This window comes from Syngnathoides biaculeatus, chromosome 23 (genome assembly GCF_019802595.1).
Source record: "Syngnathoides biaculeatus isolate LvHL_M chromosome 23, ASM1980259v1, whole genome shotgun sequence".
Classification (NCBI taxonomy): Eukaryota; Metazoa; Chordata; class Actinopteri; order Syngnathiformes; family Syngnathidae; genus Syngnathoides; species Syngnathoides biaculeatus.
In genome coordinates, this window is record NC_084662.1 from 10,171,300 (window position 1) to 10,188,917 (window position 17,618).

Below are 17,618 nucleotides of genomic sequence, written 5' to 3' on the forward strand. Positions count from 1 at the left end.
TCAAATTAATGTCTAAATTGAAATCACCAAATACATACAAAATATTAATTGTTTCATAAAAAAAAACACATTTTAGGCATGTTAGCATGTAGATTATGTCGGTGATTGTGCAAAATAAAAATGTTAGGGGTTATAACTATAGATGTTTGTAAAAAATGTTCCTTATAAGTGTAATGGTTTGGATGCCAAAGCCCAAACCTCATAGATAAATATGTATTCCTGTAGCCTTTGACGCTCCTATATGAGGCCTTTTTTTATGGTAATAGTACCCTTGGAATTCCCTGTCTCATTCGGCTTAGTTATACTGAAGCCACACCCCGCCTTGGGGTCCTTGAACCCCCCCCCCTTTTGAGCTTGTACTCTGATTTCCCCTTACGCTACCCTCAGAGCGCGGCCTGACCTCCGGACCGCCAGGGTCCAGGTCCAGGTCACCTTCAAAAGGTGTCCTACGCAGTCCTTGAATCCCACACCCTGACCCCTCGCCGACCCCGCCACCCCACCCCCCCACCGCCCCAGGCGGGCTGCTCCGTAACTCGGCACTTTAGAGCAGATGAAGGATGTAAAAAAAAAAAAAAAAACCAAGACTTGAAACGACGGGCATCATCATCACGGATCGTTCTCCCAAGCGGCAAGAGTGGAGAGTTGTTGACGATCCGAGCGGATTTCCTGTGGAATGAATGCAGCTGATTGGGGAGCGACGCCATTGGACGCCGTCTGATTTTGTCACGTGACCGCGCCGCGGAACGACGACGCCGACGGCTTTCATCTCCGCTTGCTTTTTAACACGCGAGCAGCAACAAAAAAGACACTTGCCAGGCTTTTTAGTTGTAGTCTTTGAATTATCGCTAAAAAAGTCAAAGAATACGTAGGCTTGAAGTTACATTTGTCCTATTTTGTTTGTTCAACATAATATAATATATATATGGCGTCAAAGCTAAGCGACAAAGGCTACAGGAATACATATTTTTCTATGTTGTTTGGGCTTTGGCATCCAAACCGCTACACTTATTGGATTTTTTTTTTTAAACATCTATAGTTATAACCCCTAACCTTTATATATGTATATATAACAAATACGTCATATATATATATATGTCAACATATATAATCATGAATTGTCTGACGAGTAGCCAAGTACGATTGTGTGGATGTAAAAATATGAAGTAAAATTCATATTATCAAATCAAAAGGAGGGTTTTAAGTGCAATTTTATAAAAATGTAGATTAATCTTTTACTAAATTATCACTTGAAAGAAAATCTCAAGTGCAGAATATGAAACCGTAAAAAAAAAAAAAAAAATCAATACCAGGCTTGAAAAGATTATTTTTAGGAAATAAAAAATATATGATGAAAGGAAATCTGCTAAAGGGGCCATTTTATCTCCTATAAATGATTGCGGTAAATAAAATTCACACGTTCACACAGAATATGAAAATAAAAAATAATAATATCTATACGAATACCAGGCTGAATGTGGAATGTGTATTTTCTATTTTGAGAAACCAAACGGTTTAAGATTTTTTGGGGGGTTCATTCACAATGACACTCAAATTATAATTTGTTTTGGTATTGGACAACCCAAAAAAATTGTTTTTAAAATTGTTTACCAACTGTGCTTGTAATGAATATATTCTAAATTAATACAATGGTTCATTCCAGAGCCTTCCTGCTGTTTCAAGACATGTAAATTAGTTTAAATGCGATTAAAATAGTTGTTAATATAGAGCATGTTTATTTTGATATACTTTTTTCATCTCTACTGTATTTCTTTGCATGCGTTTTAGTCCCTTTGACTGTTTAACTTTTAATTATATTTATTAATATTTAGAATTGAGAGAAAACTCTGTATTTGCCATCACATTTCAACACATATAATTAATTGAAAAGATAACTAAGAAGTAATATCTTGCAGTTATGAATCCCTCCATTTGATCGCGGTTTTATTATGAAAAATCCACTTTATATACTTAAGAAACTGCGCACGCACTGTAAATACTTTAATACATTGATTTAATTTATTTTTAATGTACGCCATAAAGTATGCTGCTGTCTCTTTACGCTCTGAATAAAAACATTATAGTTGAGTTGTATATTGAATTATTGATTGGCTCGCCGTGCCGGTTTGTTTTCTGGCCAATTAACCGAGGATTGTTTTACTATCTTCTTCTTTAAAAGAGAACAAAAGGGTCACAGCGAGCACATTGTTGCACTCTATTTTTCTCTTTGAATAAAAAGCAGAAAAGTGAATGTTTTAGAAGTATGCAGGATATTAAAATACTTTTTTTGTATTGTTTGGTTAAAAAAATGCTTCAAAAAGTCTGATTTGATTACATTATTTTTATAAGGTGCCATTAAATTCACAAGCTAATAATGCTTAAAAAAATACACAAATAAAAAATATTTAAATATTTATAGGGACTTTATAGACTTTTTAATTTCATGTTAGTAATATTTCCCCCCAACAAATTGCTTGGTAATTTTGTAAGAATACCCCTACAATAATTCAACAATTTCTAGTACTAAAAAATGCATTTGCCTCAAAATGTTTGACTATTTCCAAATGCAAATGAAATAAGATCATCGCAACGTAATGACAAAGCTCACCGAAATTTTCGCCTTGACCACAAAATGGCGGAAAGCCCCCCCAATACATCTGAGGACTGCGCCAGACCCCAAAATGGCTCCGAGATCGGCAACCAATGGCGCGGCCTTACATGGCAACCTATCGCGTCTTGGCACCTCATTTTTTGGGGGGTATTGGCGAAGCGTTGGCACCCGCCAATTGGTCGGCGTACCTGAGGACCCCGATTGGGCGTCGATGCCGTTACTAGGCCGAGGAGCACCCAATCAGGAGCGGGCGGCTCCCGTCGTGAACTCGTCCGCCTGATGTCCCAACGGCGAGAGCTAGCGTAGGTCTTTGTTACTCCGCTTGACGTCCCTCGGCGCATCTTTCCCGTATTGAGACGTAGCTTCGGCACCCCCGCACTGGAGAATGGGGTACGCCATTTGCAGTTTCACGGGTTGTTCTAGGGCAAACCCCCCCCCCCCCCCCACCCCTCAGATCGCCTTGGAAGCTATGATTAGTTAGCTCCTGTATCAAGAATTCAGGTGTGTCGGCGTGGCTCGGAGGGAGGCGGCCTTTGTCTGCTCCCGGACCCCCGCTCCGCCCCCCCAAGGGGGCTCTATTCATGGTGTAAAGTGCTGTTACGCGGTGTGGATGATTGGAGGCGAGAGCCATATCGTTTTTTTTTTTTTTTTTTTTTGCGAGAGAGTCCAAACTATTCAGTGTCTGGAAGCGCTGACAGTCGTCAGAGTGTTGGCCTGCTGACACGAAGAGCTGGAGTGGAATGCTTTTGTGTTTTAGGGAGGGGTGTGTGGGAGGGGGGGGGACATTTGAAAGAGATGCAGCTGCGCTTCCAGTTTGAAGATTTGGAGAACCGGCATTGCGTTAAATGCCACCCGTCTTTAGGAATAGAACACTGCATGTAGGGTTCATTTTATTTTTATTTTATATTTTGAAAGTTTTTTCCTTTTGTACTTAAGTACCTTTTAGTCTCACTACAAACAGTGAGCGTTTTTGCCACCTCTGCCGCAATCTGAGTCGACTTGGAAATACGACTACGTGCGTCGCAAATTCCGCTGTTCACCAAATGTTTTCCGGTTTAAAAAAAAAACAAGCATACCTAAATCACTGAGACGCGGCAGTGACAACAGTGACTACACGCTAGCGCGGCGCTAAGAGGGCCGGTAAAAAAAAAAAAAACATACCGGTAAAAATCACTGAGACACGGCAGTAACACAGCAGCAACATGCTAGCAAAGCGCTAACAGAGTCAGTTAAAAAAACATGCTGGTAAAAGTCACTTCCTCAGCACATATATTCCATCGGTCTTACGCATACCTTTTCCCTTCGAGTGCCCCCATGCGGCCGTTAGAAAAAATGCTCAAATTAGCCGCATCACTGCATAAGTTGAAAGCGTGTCAAGAAAAGTCGCAATTTATAGGCCGGAAATTACGCTATTAGCGTTGGAATTTGTAAGAAACGTAGCACATTGTTATGAATCAGAAAGATATTTGGGGCATGAGCTTTAAAAATCCCCAATTTGGGGGAAAACGCTGTGCAATTTTTTGCATTTTGAATATTTTTTTAGCATCCTAAACCGATAAGCTAATTGCATAGTAGCAGTTTCTTCGCTATCACATCGGTCGTGATCATGTGACCCTTCTGAACAGGTTTTCGTCTCGGATTTTGTCGCAATTTGTACCAAAAGTAGCACCTTGTGAGTATTTAGTCAGAAACATTCCTACATTCCTACAAATTCTCACTGTGGAGATCATATTTATTTCCATGTGTTTTTCATATTTCTAAACAGGTGAGATCTGTGAATGTTGTTCGCCAACGTTATCTTCCTCCCTGCAATACGACGCCATTTTATTTTGGCCCGGTGGTTTTTTTTTTTTTTTTTTTTTTTTTTTGCTGCAAATGAAACGACAACCACTTCTAAACCCAAAATGTCTCGCTGTCTGTTTTACTTCTCTCTTTCTTTTTCTTTCTTTCTTCTTCCTCCGCAGAGATGTTGAAGGAGCTCAACCAGCAGCGGCGAGCGAAAGAGTTTACAGACCTGAAAATAATTGTTGAAGGCAAAGAGTTTGAAGTCCACCAAAATGTTCTAGCTTCCTGCAGCTTGTATTTCAAGGACCTGGTCAAAAGGTTTGCCTTTACCTGACAGCACTCCTCTTCCTCCTCATCCCCCTCTTCCCCTCCCTCTTCCTCCTCCAATCCCACCTGTTTCTCTTTTGTAGGGCACATTTGTGTCGCTTTCCTAACCCCGTTTAGCTCTAATCTTCCCCTTCTTTCGTCTTCCTTTCCTTCTAGCCCTCTTTCTCCTCCTGTTCTTTCTTTCCATCTTTCTTGCAGGTGCGTGAAGACTTGTTTTTTTTTTTTTTTTTTTTGGTTCTAGCCGCAGGGCCAGCAGCCATTCCTTCCTTCTCTCCGCCTCCCTCCCACGCTCAAATGAATGTATCTGAATCTGGAGATAAAGGTCAACAGCTTGTCATGTCTTTGCAACCCCCCGCCCCGCCCCCCCACCCCACTCCATCACACCATTTTAACCATTCCATTCAACCTTCCGTTTTGATGAGCAGCGCAAATGCTTCACGACCGCGGCTTATTTTGAAGGGCGAGATGTCCACACGATAACGGTCGTTGCCTAGCGTAATCGTGAACTCGGACGCTTCAGTGGCATTGAAAAATGGCCAATGGTGTCTTCACGCCGTGTGTTTCGCACCCCCACCTCCGTGGTTACCCAAATAGCAGTTTGAAGGAAATTGATGTGTCAGGACCAGAGAAGACTCGTTGCATTTATGTATACAGTAAAGCCTCGGTTCTCGAATGTCTCCGTTTTCAAACAAATCGGTTTTCGAATGAACATTTCCAGATTTTTTTTTTTATTCTGTTTTCGAACGAAAATCGGTACTCGAACCCCCCCACAGAACCCGGAAATAATATATTGCGCGTGGCCAGACCAGGTGACCCACAATATGCTTTGTTGTGAATTCCCACGCCGCCGAAAAAACCCGGAAATAACATACCGCGCGTGGCGCAAGCAGTTGACACACCCACGACACCTTTTTTTTCGTCAATTTGAACGCCCCCCCCCTGGAAAAAAAAACGGAAATAACATATCTCTCACGGCGCAACCATCGCACTTTTGTTCTTCTGTATAACGCAGCCTCTGTACACAGATGTGTCCCGGTAGTGACTGTTGTTGTTCTTTTTATGGAGGACGACCGTATTAAGCCCCAATTATGGCGCCAAAGAAGGCAAGTTGCTTGTTTAAAGTTATTCTGCACTTTTGTTCATGAAAAAAGTTTACAAGGGTGGGGGCCGAGTCGCTACAGATACAGCAATCCACTCCCAGCCTTGCGTACTCTACTACTAAAGTGTACATTTTAAGCAAAAAAATAAATATATTTCTTAAATTATTTTAGTATAAAGAAAGTATGTAAACTATACATGTATTTCTACTATGCAGTTTATTATCAGGAAAAGCTAAAAAATAAACTGCTTTAAAAAGCCTTATTTTTTAGGCTTGGAACGCATTATTTCTTTTTCCATTCATTGTAATGGGAAACATCGATTCGGTTTTCGAACAAATCACTTCTCGAACCGTTTTCTGGAACGGATTGCAGTCGAAAACCCGAGGCGTCACTGTATATTGCATTGATGTGTTTATTGACCAAATTCTGAATCTGTGGACTGGAAGTATTCGAAGGCTGTCATCCAACTTTCGCTGCTGTGATTTTCCTCCAAGCATTGACAAAAAAAAAAAAATCAAGCAATTTGATAGCAAACTCTCCAAAGAGAATTTGTAAAATATTTGCTTGAGAGCAAAATGGCAAATTTCACGAGCATTTTTGGCCATGGAGTCATTTTTTTGTGGCTGTATTATTCTGACACAACTTCATGCTACTAAATTAAATTAAAATGGCTTTAAAGATGAAATCAACCATCAACCTTCAACTACATAAAATGATGAAAAGAGAAGAAAAAAATCTTTAGGTGAAGTTTAAAGAAAGTTGAAAGAAAATGAGCAATTTTCTATTAACAGTATCAAATGAATGAAATTGTCAGTCAATATTTCACAAAATGGCGGCGGAATACCCATAACGTGTTGGATGATGTCTTTTGGGTAACCACACCCTCACTCAGTTGCCATTCATAATTCACTTTTGTTTGGCACAAGAGTCAGAGATTATTTGTGTATTCACGACTGATTCCATGCATCCCAAAATGTCCTGATCCTGGCTTTAAATCCTTGCAGGTGTTTTCAACTTTTAACACTTCCTCGGGAGCCAAAGCGGTTTCCGCCGCTTGGCGCCGTCCTTACGTGGCGTGCTCGCGTTATCGGCGAGACGCGCCTGCACGTGGCGCCTCGGGGGGAGTCGGTCTCGATTGCCCCGCGGCCGTAAATGCGCGGCTTATCAGATGATGACTCCATCGATGCCGTTTATTTTTTTTTTTAACTCGTGGCATCGGAACCTCCAATGTCGACTGGGTCAGAAACCCCGTCACGTTTTTATCTTTTTATGCGTACATTTTTTTATGCTACTTTTATGCTGCAGTTATTTTCACAAAAATGGGTATTTATTATAAAATATAGCCTTCTGGAGGCATAAACACACAAATAAATTGAATCATAGTTGAATAATATACTATATGTACGAATTGATTTTAAAATATTAGAAAGTTTTGTAAAATATTATTAGATGTGATTTTAGAATTGGATTGTGCAATTGGGCATTTGTGGAAATATTGCATTTTATTATATTATATTATATATACTACGCATTTTAATTCATAATTTATGGCAAAATATCAACTGGCGGTGGTGGAAAAACAATTGCCATTTTTCAAATGCAATGTATAGATTATGACAGCCTTTTTTTACATTCAACTGTTTTTTTTTTTTTTTTAACTTTTCCCTCAAAGTTAGTTATGGTGATTTTTATGTGATTTTTTTTTTTTTACACTTAACTTGTAATTTATTATTAAATGCAAAACTTTTTAGGCAAAAAATTACAAATTTTTAAAATTTATTTGATTCATAATTTATGGTTACGTAGAGGATTTTTTTGAGAAAAATTGCGTCAGGAAAAAAAAAAACATTTGTATTGTTAAACCATGCAGTTTTTCAAATGAAATTTCATATACACGGTCAAATCTCGTCTTTTTATGGCTGGCATCTCGTCCCACCCGAGATCGGAGGTGCCGTTGTACTTTTCGAAAGTCCGCCACTGACCTTGACGACAGCGGGGAGCCCTTTGACGGTCGGCGGGGGGGTGAGCCGCTGTCCATCACTCGCTGTCTCTCGTGGGCTTTTTTTGTCTTCTCCGGGATGCGGAAACATCATTTATTCGCAAAGGTGCGAAAGCCACCCGACTTTGACAGTCTAATAAGCCCAAACGCTCATGAATCACTGAATTGATTGTGGGCTCGCTTTCATCCGGCGTCATAACTCTTGTCACTTTTTGCGGCAGTCGGCCGAGAAGGGACGTTTGGCTCGTTTTGCCGTCGCCCTGGAGACAACGACATTTGTTCAGTGAATTGATACGATTGATCGAACACAGATCAAATCAAAAAATCACTTTTGTTGGTTTATCACTGAGATTTTTAGTTTAAATTTCAGTTTTTTTTTTTTTTGACTCAAATTACAAATCTTCCATGCTTTCATTTTAAATATTATTTTGAATTTATATTTACATTTTTTTGTGGCAAGATTTAGTTACTTTTTAAAATGTGTTTTGACTTCATAAAATATAATGAAATGAAATTGAAATGTAATTAAATTAAAATTTAATTTACTATTAGTTGGACATTTATGAATGAAAAATATATAATATATGTGGCAGCATTTTAATGCATTTTTCTGAATTTAACCCTCTCTGAACTAAATAAAATTTAGCAGAGAGAAAAATCTGATACTTTCAGAAAATGATAATCTGCACTTAAAATTTTTGATTATATTAAACCTGTTGCAAATTTGCAACCCCTGCCCGGAAAGGGTTAATGTTGCATTCATAGTAAAATACTGAACAATATTTTTGCGGCAAAATAATTTTATTTAACACGTTTATTTTTTTTTTTTTTTTCAAATTTGTTAAAGTGGAGTTTTAAGAAAACTGCTACACAAAATTGAGTTATTATTGTTATGGAATTTTGAGAATAATTTTAAGGGGGGAAATTATTGTAAAAATACAGTAACACTTTTTGTGTCATTTGTTTAAATTTATTTTGGCCCACAAAGATCGTTGTTTTACGTTTTTTTTTTTTTAAGTTTCCTATTAAATTGTTGGAATATGTTTCTCCATGATTCCCAAAGAATGCGGTGCAATCATTCGCCCATTGCTGCTCCACCCTAAAAAAACAAAAAAAAACCGCTCGTTTCCTTTACTTAGACCTAAAGGGCCGGTTGCGCCGAGCAGGCGGCCGCATCACGGCCTGTAATTCCATTTCACCCATCAGCATTTTCCAATAAGTGCGCTCGCTCGCCATTTCATTTATGGCGTCCATCCGCATTTTCCGCACGGGCCCGACTGCGCGGCGCAAAAACCTCCGAGCCGGTCTGACGCATTCGTCCTCTCTCGCCGTGCGAAAGCGACCTCTCGACTCGCCTCCCCCCGGGAGGGCGGGGACGTGACTTTGTCCAATTCCCGTCAGGTTCACGTGATGATAGTCTTTGTTCTAGTTGATCCCGATAGCGCTTTTATTTGGCCCGCAGGTTCTGAAACCTGTTCGAGAGAATTTTATGCGGACCCAAAGTCACCTTGGTCTTCATAAAGTGACATTTTTGAGATGACTGGAAACGGGATGAGGTGAAATATGGAACTCTCATGAGTTGAGCTCGCAAATTCTCGGTTTCACTTCGTATTCCCAAATTTTCTGGACTTGTCCATCGAGCGTCGACCCGCGACCAAGTTTCAAGAATCCACATCCGAAAACACAGAGGAAGTCGGCCATTTAGCATGTTAGCGTAGCGTAACTCCTTCACAGTCTGACTCCTCTTATAAATTGGGCATCATTATTATTATTATTATTAGCAAATTAGACTCAAGTATCCAATACAGAAGAGACATTTTAAATTGGTGGATTTTCCACGTTCCACCTGGGCGGCGAAGTTTGATGCACGCCGACGTGTTTGTGTGTGTTCTATGTTTGGCCTCATTTCTTCACCTCCACTCAGAAAAGTGTAGCGTATCCCCCCCCCCCCCCCCCCCAACACAAAAACAGATTCCACCATCCGATTGGAGCTCATCTCGACACGCCGTCACTCGTCGTCCGCCCGGCTCCATTTTTCACCCAAGTGCAATCAGACACTCCCGAACGGTTTTTTTTTTTTTTTTCCCGCGGCCACTCGAAACGCTTCCTGCCGCCGTACTAATTGACCGGATTTATTACCTCTCCCCCCCCCCCCTTTCTTTTGGGTATTTATAGCACTTAACTCCATCCTCCCTCCATCATTTTTACCCTCCCCTCTGCCTCCCTTTCTTTCTTCCCAACTGCCCACATCCCACCACCCGCAGGGAGGCCTTTGTGCAGGATAAAGGTCAATAACGCTATGTGGCTTTTTGCTTTGCAGGAGGACAAAACATTAAAAAAAAAAAAAAAAAAAAAAGAATAAAAGAGCTTTGGGGTTTTGCAGCCATGCGGAGACAATTAAATGTCTTTTCATTTTTTTAAGTTTTTTTTTTGCGGGAGATGTCCTCACTTCCCCCTCCCTCGCTGAGTGCACTTCTAATGTCTTTGAGTTCATTCATACACTACAGGATATTATTGCAGGTGTGATGGTGGTGGCTATTTTTTTTTTTTTTAGGGGGGTTGGTTGGGGTTATCTCTCATTGAAAAGTCACGGAACAACACAACCCCTCCCTGTTAAGGATGGCTGCTGGCTCGCTGTTGAAGAACCGTCTCACGCCTGCTTCACCCTTTTCTTCCTCTTTATTTTTTTTTTTAAATTGTCCTCCCTTCGTCCCACCTTCCTGTTGTCTCGTCACGTTTGTTTGGTGTCTCACTTAAATTTATCAGCGGGTGGGCAACGGCCCACCAAGTATTTACATCATCAAAAGTGCTGTAACAGTTTTTGCATTAATTTAACCTTTTTTTTAACCCCCAAAATTGATTACAATTTTTTTTTGTAATTTATCTTGTGAAATATTTTACTGTTTATTGTAAATAACAGAACAATGCTTGCAAAGTATTTTCTGTTCCAAATTATATGAAAAATATTTTCTCTGTAATTTATCTTGTGAAATATTCTATTTATTGTCAATAACAGAACAATGCTTGCAAAATATTTTCTGTTAAAAATTGTTTGAAAAATAATTCAATTAAAATTAAATTAAGTGAAATTAATTTAAACTAATGTGATTCTAAATAATTTTTTCATTGTAAATAAATAAAAAACCTTAAATATTTTTTGTTAATTCAGTAAATTAGAAATAATACAATAAAAATTAATACTTATTTTATGAAATTGCCCATTTTACATTTGTACTTTTCTACATCAGGCAACATCAGTTTTACAGATGCCACATCCTTTCTGCAGGCAATGCGTGTGTTGCAGTAATGACATCTACCATTATCATTAAAATTTATTTGATATGAATTGCTAACTCATGTGGGCAACACAACTTTCTATTTGAGAACATATAGTAAATATTGCTTGTCTTTAAATATGATGGTTAAATTCTGATTACAGGGATTTTTGCGCTGGATCCACCTTCATCAGGAAATTTCCCGGTTTTCCTGAATGTAACATCAATCGTGTGTGTGTGTGAATATTTTGTAAATGCATAAATTTGCTCCAGGAGCAGCGAAAAAAAAGCTAAACCTTTGACTGACGTGAGGAAAGGGTCTCCATCCCTCTTAATACGGAACACTTTTGCGAGATCTGCAGCCGCAGGGACAAGTTAAAGTGGTTGCGGTGTGGCGGCGTTAGCCCTTGAGTGGATTATTGTTTCACGTCGGACATTAAACACGGGTGGGGTGAGGTGTTACTTAACGCCCTAATACCTCCCCCGCGGGCATCCGCCGCCACATGGACAAATTGCCGTCATTGGAGCCCGGCGTGACACCCGAGCGGTCCGTCTCTCGTGCCTCTCAGCCTTGGCGGAGGTATCGTGTAATCGTTTTATATGGATGCTAATCTCATTGTCTATTTACGCTTTGCTCTTTGTGAATTCAATGATCTCCAAATTTTGTCTCTCCCCTTTCTCACCCCCCCCCCCACCCGCCCCCAAAAGCAAGCTTCCCTCTCTAACCCGGTTTCTCTTCTCCACTGCCGCCATCGGCTGGACCAGGTCGTCGGGGGAGACGCGCAACGGCGAGGTGCTCAAGTTGAGCATGAGCAACATCGGCGCCGAGGTTCTGGAGCAGCTGCTGGAGTTCGTCTACACGGGCTCGCTGGTCATCGACTCGGCCAACGCCAAGACGCTGTTGGAGGCCGCCAACAAGTTCCAGTTCAACACCTTCTGCAAAGTCTGCGTCTCCTTCCTAGGTGGGTGTGGACGAGGCGGAGTTGTGTACCGATACTTTTGTCCAAAATGAGAGTTAGCCCGGTACCTTAAAGCCCCAGTGTCATGCCTATAAACTTTCTAAAATAGATAATTGTAAAATACATATAACATTATTCACTTCAATGTCTATACGAAAAAATAAATGTGAGCGGAGAGCGCGTCATCCATGCGCAAAGTTGCGGAAGTGTCATCCGACATCGAAGTGGTCGCCATATTGGATGCATCTACTGCCCGTGACGTCACCCCGGACATTCGCCATTGAAAACCCGCTGTGGCCCCCACTATGGGAGACGCCCCTTCTGACATGCAACCTCTTTTCGAAGAAGAGAACATCTCACAACCGAGTGAAGTGACCGCAAAATGACCCTACCTACTACTACCCTCGAGGCATATTTAGATGACATGCGGATCACGGCCAAACCACCTCCCCGCCCGATCCACCTCCGCGCGGCAGTGATTAAAACGCCGCCCGCGAGCGACGACGACGCCGCGGACAAACCGCCTCCCAGTCCGCGACCGACGATGACGCCGCAGCCATACCGCATGCCCACCGCAGGGAAAAAAAAAAAAAAAAGCAAAGCATGCTGGCAAAATTTGAAGAGCCACCGGAAAAAAAATAAATCTAATAAAAGGAGTTTGGAGATTCAGCCTCCAAAGCCATGAATTTCGAAAGGCGTGTTCTTTCACGTTTGTGCGTCACCTGAACCGTTTGGAAAAGGTTTTGTTGGAGGACTGCAAAAAAAAAAAAAAAAAACAATAGCCACAAATGTCAGTATTTGCATTGAATCTCAAGAGTTGTTTGGGGTATGGCGAACACGAGGGAAGCGTATGTCGACAAAAAGGTCAGAGGCGGGAGAGCGGGGAAAAGAAAACGGCAGAAACGGCGCCTATTGATTTGTTTTCCCTCTATCTGGGCCACACAACACACAGAAAAAGCAAAAGCAAACACGGAAGCCATTTGTCGACTTCATTTCCTCCGAGATGTCAATTCATTCCGCCCGGACAAGATTCATGACATTTTAGCACGTTAGAGGAAAGAGGGCCGGGCCGCTGTTCGGGTGCAAGTGTTTGTCCTTGAGCGATAGCGGGGCATACGTTAGCGCCCGTTGACGTTAGCGCACAGAAGACGACGACTCGCGGGGAAATCTTTATCCTTAGAATATTGAATCTGTTGGTATTTTGTACGCAAGGCCACTAGTTAGCACACGAAGTAGTGAGTTTGAAAATTCAGCCCCGAAAGGCAGTTTGACTGAGTCTGCTATTTTAGGATCAATTTGGAGACATTTTTAGGCAGTTCTTGAAAGGTGAAAAGATGTTAAATTGCTACAAAATGTAAACCACAATTAGTCGACAGATGGGCAACATTACTGACAGAATTAAGTTTGATTAAATCACTGTGGAAAAACCTCACAAATTGAGTATAAAAATTTAGCCGCCAAAGGCAATTTCACCTTGCCACGGGAAATTTAGTCGACGTGTCCATCACATGTCGACCCAGATAATAAATAGTCCCAGAAAGTTATGCCTGAAAAGACAGAGGAAGTCTGCCGTATTGGTTCAAAGTACGTGTTGTACAGTCATTTTGGCTATTTTGGGGGTCCTTCAAAGTCTCGTTCTGAAGATTTCTTTTGATTGCTACCATATCAACCCATGGACAACACTAAATTACCAGATTTTTGCCAGTTACCTTTTTCCTACTTCTAAACGGCTCAATTTGCTCTGACCTTTACTTCCTTAATCAGACGAATTTAAAAATTCCTCCCCCAAAGCCAGTTTTCCTTCGCATCACCGTTTCCTGACGAATCTCGTGGCAACGGCCGTTTCTGTGCGGAACGACTCATCTGCCGCCTGTTTTGGCTTTGGTTTTGTTGACCGTTATTTGTTTTAGGGGCCCGCTCCGGTCGCCCGTTTTTAAGAAAGCGGGCCTGGCCTGGCTCCTCTCGAGGGCAATTATTTCATCAGCCATCTTTGATGGCGCCACTTCATTCGTTTGTCTGTCTGATTGCGTGTTGATTTCCAAGCGTTCCCTCTGCTCTTTTGATTAATATTTACATTGAAAGCAACCTCTTGTCAGAGATCACAGGCTCCCTTAACATCTCCCCCTGCTGGCCGTTTCAAGTTCTAGTTCTTTGAATGTGCCCGCCTAATCCCTAATCCTACTCGCTGCGATCGATCCCCCGCCTGTTTGTTTGTCCCGGGAGGCGTTTGGAGTTATTAGATGTGTCGAGGTAGCTGGAAAGCTGATAAGCTGTGACACAATCCCTCGACATCGTCTTCGACATCCGGTATCTCGCTACTGACCTAATCAATCTGTCTATGTTCTCCCCTCGCGGGTCTTCTGAGAGGACTTTCTTCTTGGTTTTCGTCTTGGTCGTCGTCGTCATCTTTTTCTTCTTCTCCTTCTTGATGATGATGAGATCGATAAGATCTTTTTCCCTTGGATGCGTTCATTTTGTCTGGATTCATATTGCTTTTGAACGTTAACATTTGTGTTTTTCCACTTTGAACCTTGAAAACGTTCTCCTTCCTTCCTGGGCTGCAGAGAAACAGCTGACGGCGGCCAATTGCCTTGGAGTGCTGGCCATGGCCGAGGCCATGAATTGCACGGAGCTGCACAACATGGCCAAAGCCTTTGCGCTGCAGAACTTCCCTGAGGTAAGTCCACAACTAGCCAGAAACCGCAATCTTATTATTTTATGTTTGACGCATGGGGTTTTTCGTCGGAAGATGATCTCTTCATTCTCTACACTTGATTGATTGATTGATTGATTGATTGACTGTCTGATTGGTTGATACGTTATTAGATTTTGTTGGGAAAATTGAAATTCATCACTTACCTCCCAGGCCGGATCCCCAAAAAATCTTCTTGACATTTTTATGTATTATTTGTTCTTGACCATACGAAGAACTCTGTTGATTTTTAATGATATTTGGTCTAAAATACTTGAAGTAGGTGGGGTCTCAGGTCAGATTATGGGACTTGTCCATGCCTAATTGATCAACATTGTCAACTAATCATCCTCAGACTGTCAGGGATGATCACCGTTCTTTGCCAGAGTCAGAACTCTGTGTGTTTTCGGTGACATTCCGTCCAAAACTCTCTGAGATCAGGACACTGGCCCAGCCAGCCAAACCACTGACCTTCAGGAATAATCTTTTGTCTGATGACCCAGAAGAACTGTGGATTTCGATGGGATCCAATTCAAAATACTTCAGAAAGCAGAGATTAAAGATGAAAACTTGTTCTTGGGACCCTTTCCGCTCCCAGTTCGTCATCATTTCTAATTCAGGATGACTAATGTTCTGCGCATAGGTGCAGACGTTTATCTATCATTTATCATTTTATCTCATAGGAGCTACTTGGGGTTGTTTCAGTCAAAACATGGTACATATTCCACTGAACCTGGAAATGTAATGATTTTTTACTTTTCCGACCTGTCCTGTTTGGCTGCTTATTCACGCAAAAGTATCTGTTTACCCCTTTATGATGCCGCAGCAGTTTAAGACAGAACGGCCATTTTTTTCCGTGTGACTTTTAATATACTCCTAGGAGTTGGAATCTAGAGTTTATGATGTACTGTAGGCTGGGAAGGTAGTTCTACTCCCTGTGAGAAAGGCAACGAATAGCAAATACCTCGATCCAGATTCTATAAGAGTACCACAAGGGTGACAACTCGTCCCAAAAAAAATGCCGACTTTTATGACGTTTGACGATCAGGTGGCGGGACAGGAGGAGATCCTGAGCGTGTGCAAGGAGGACCTGGTGGCCTACCTGTCCAACGACAGCCTCAACACCAAAGCGGAGGAGTTGGTGTACGAGACGGTCATCAAGTGGATCAAACGGGACTCCGGCAACAGAGTTCAAGTAAGGAAAGATAAACGCCGTCGTCCAGATTTTGTGAGTCTTTTGCTCCCGGAATGTTTTCTTGGTTTTCCCGTGAGAAATCAAAGGGCAAACACACACACAACTGCTGTCTTTTGTTTGTTTGTCTGCAAAAGATTCCCAGAGTTAGTTCATCACAATCAAAGGTTATATCCTCCAGATGGATATCGACAGCGGGGAAGAGCAGGTCATAACGATGCGCAAAGTCAATAAAAACCCAAGGTCGGAGCGCCAACTCCGGCCCGCTTCGGCGCAAAACTAAACGGGGCGCCGACGGATATCTGTGCACGGTTAAAACCTCGGGTCATGCAATTTTTTTCTATTGATTCCGGTGACGAAGAAGACCGCGAACACCAAGCCACGGATTTTTACGGCCAATGTAAAAAAAAAAAAAACAAAAAAAAAAACAGGAGGCGAGATAAGCAGATAAATTGCTGGCCATCCGTCTTCGGAGGAATCATCCATCCTTAGCGGCGTCTTCTCGTCCGCGGGTGCCGGCCCGCATTCGCCGGATCAGACGTCCGAAAATCAATGCTTCCCCGTCGACGCCTACATCATTATTCCTGGTTCTTCGTTGAGCGTCGCGCTTTCGATCCGAGGTCCTATCACGTTACCGCCAAGTGTACTTAGCGTCTTGGCGAGGCGCTGTCGATGATCTGATGCGAGGCGCGTCGACATTTTATGGAATTACCGGGAGATGAATGAATTGACTCACTTTTACATCAGACATTGTCATCTGAACGTTTTTTTTTTTTTTTTTTTTGGTATGATTTTGCGGCAAAATTGAAGTTTCACAGCGACAAGTTTTTCACTTTTTGGGCTCATATTGCATACTAAGAAATATACAAACAATATAAAACACCTTTTTTTGTGGGGGGCAGCGACGGAAGAAGTGCGGGGGAAAACAAAACAAAAAAAGTGGGCTTGCTGAAATGATTATGAATTTTCTTTGTCTCCATAATGTTAGCAAGGTCTGTTTGTGGTTCACAGCGAATGACGATGCTTCTATTGCACAAAAATGTCCATAAATAAATAAAATCGGATAGTTGTTCCAAGCTCCCCACCAAGTTTCACAGCACCAGGTTCGTAATCCTGCGATCAAAACAATAGCTCACACTTTGTTTTTCTGAGTTTAATTTTCGATTTTGCTCTCAGCATTAGCCGTGATCTTCCGTTTTTGCGGCTCACCCATCCCGATCCCGTTGCTGTTCAGGGACGACTGACTGATGCCCGCCGCACGTCGCGTGAGACTGAAAAACCTCCAAAGCCCTCGGTCCAGCAATCTCACCCCTCTAATGGAAATGGAGAGTTATTCCGAAGTTGGCTTAGGAGGGGGAAAAAATGGGACATTTTTCCGCTTGTCTGAACAAGCCATTCACATAATCCTGAGTCGGGAGACCCCGGGTCACCTTATGTTTGAGCCAAGAAGAAGAATCTACAGAAGATTGCTAAGGTTAAAAAAAAAAAAAAAACGGGGAGAAACAATCCAAGCGGAACAATGGGCGACTTCAAATCTTGCACCCTGACCTCCTCGGGTGGGAACCGGAAAAGCGCCTCTCGCGGATGGTTCCGTCGTGCCGCGTTTATGGTCCGCATCCGCCGAGGCTTCATCCCGAGGCGGAAAATCACTCCCGCGAACCGGTGACAACTTTTAATGACA

At 42.0% G+C, this 17,618-nt stretch overlaps 1 protein-coding gene across 3 annotated transcripts in view; it reads left to right on the forward strand.

The window, feature by feature from the left end:
• The window catches only part of LOC133496665 (kelch-like protein 29), a 173,860-nt gene that overhangs the window by 113,335 nt on the left and 42,907 nt on the right, over positions 1-17,618 (forward strand). For all 3 annotated transcript variants that reach the window (XM_061812508.1, XM_061812510.1, XM_061812509.1), the window contains 4 exons: positions 4,573-4,711; positions 11,860-12,056; positions 14,618-14,730; positions 15,794-15,940. In XM_061812508.1, coding sequence (XP_061668492.1) covers positions 4,573-4,711; positions 11,860-12,056; positions 14,618-14,730; positions 15,794-15,940 — 596 coding nt within the window. The remainder of the gene's footprint in view (positions 1-4,572; positions 4,712-11,859; positions 12,057-14,617; positions 14,731-15,793; positions 15,941-17,618) is intronic.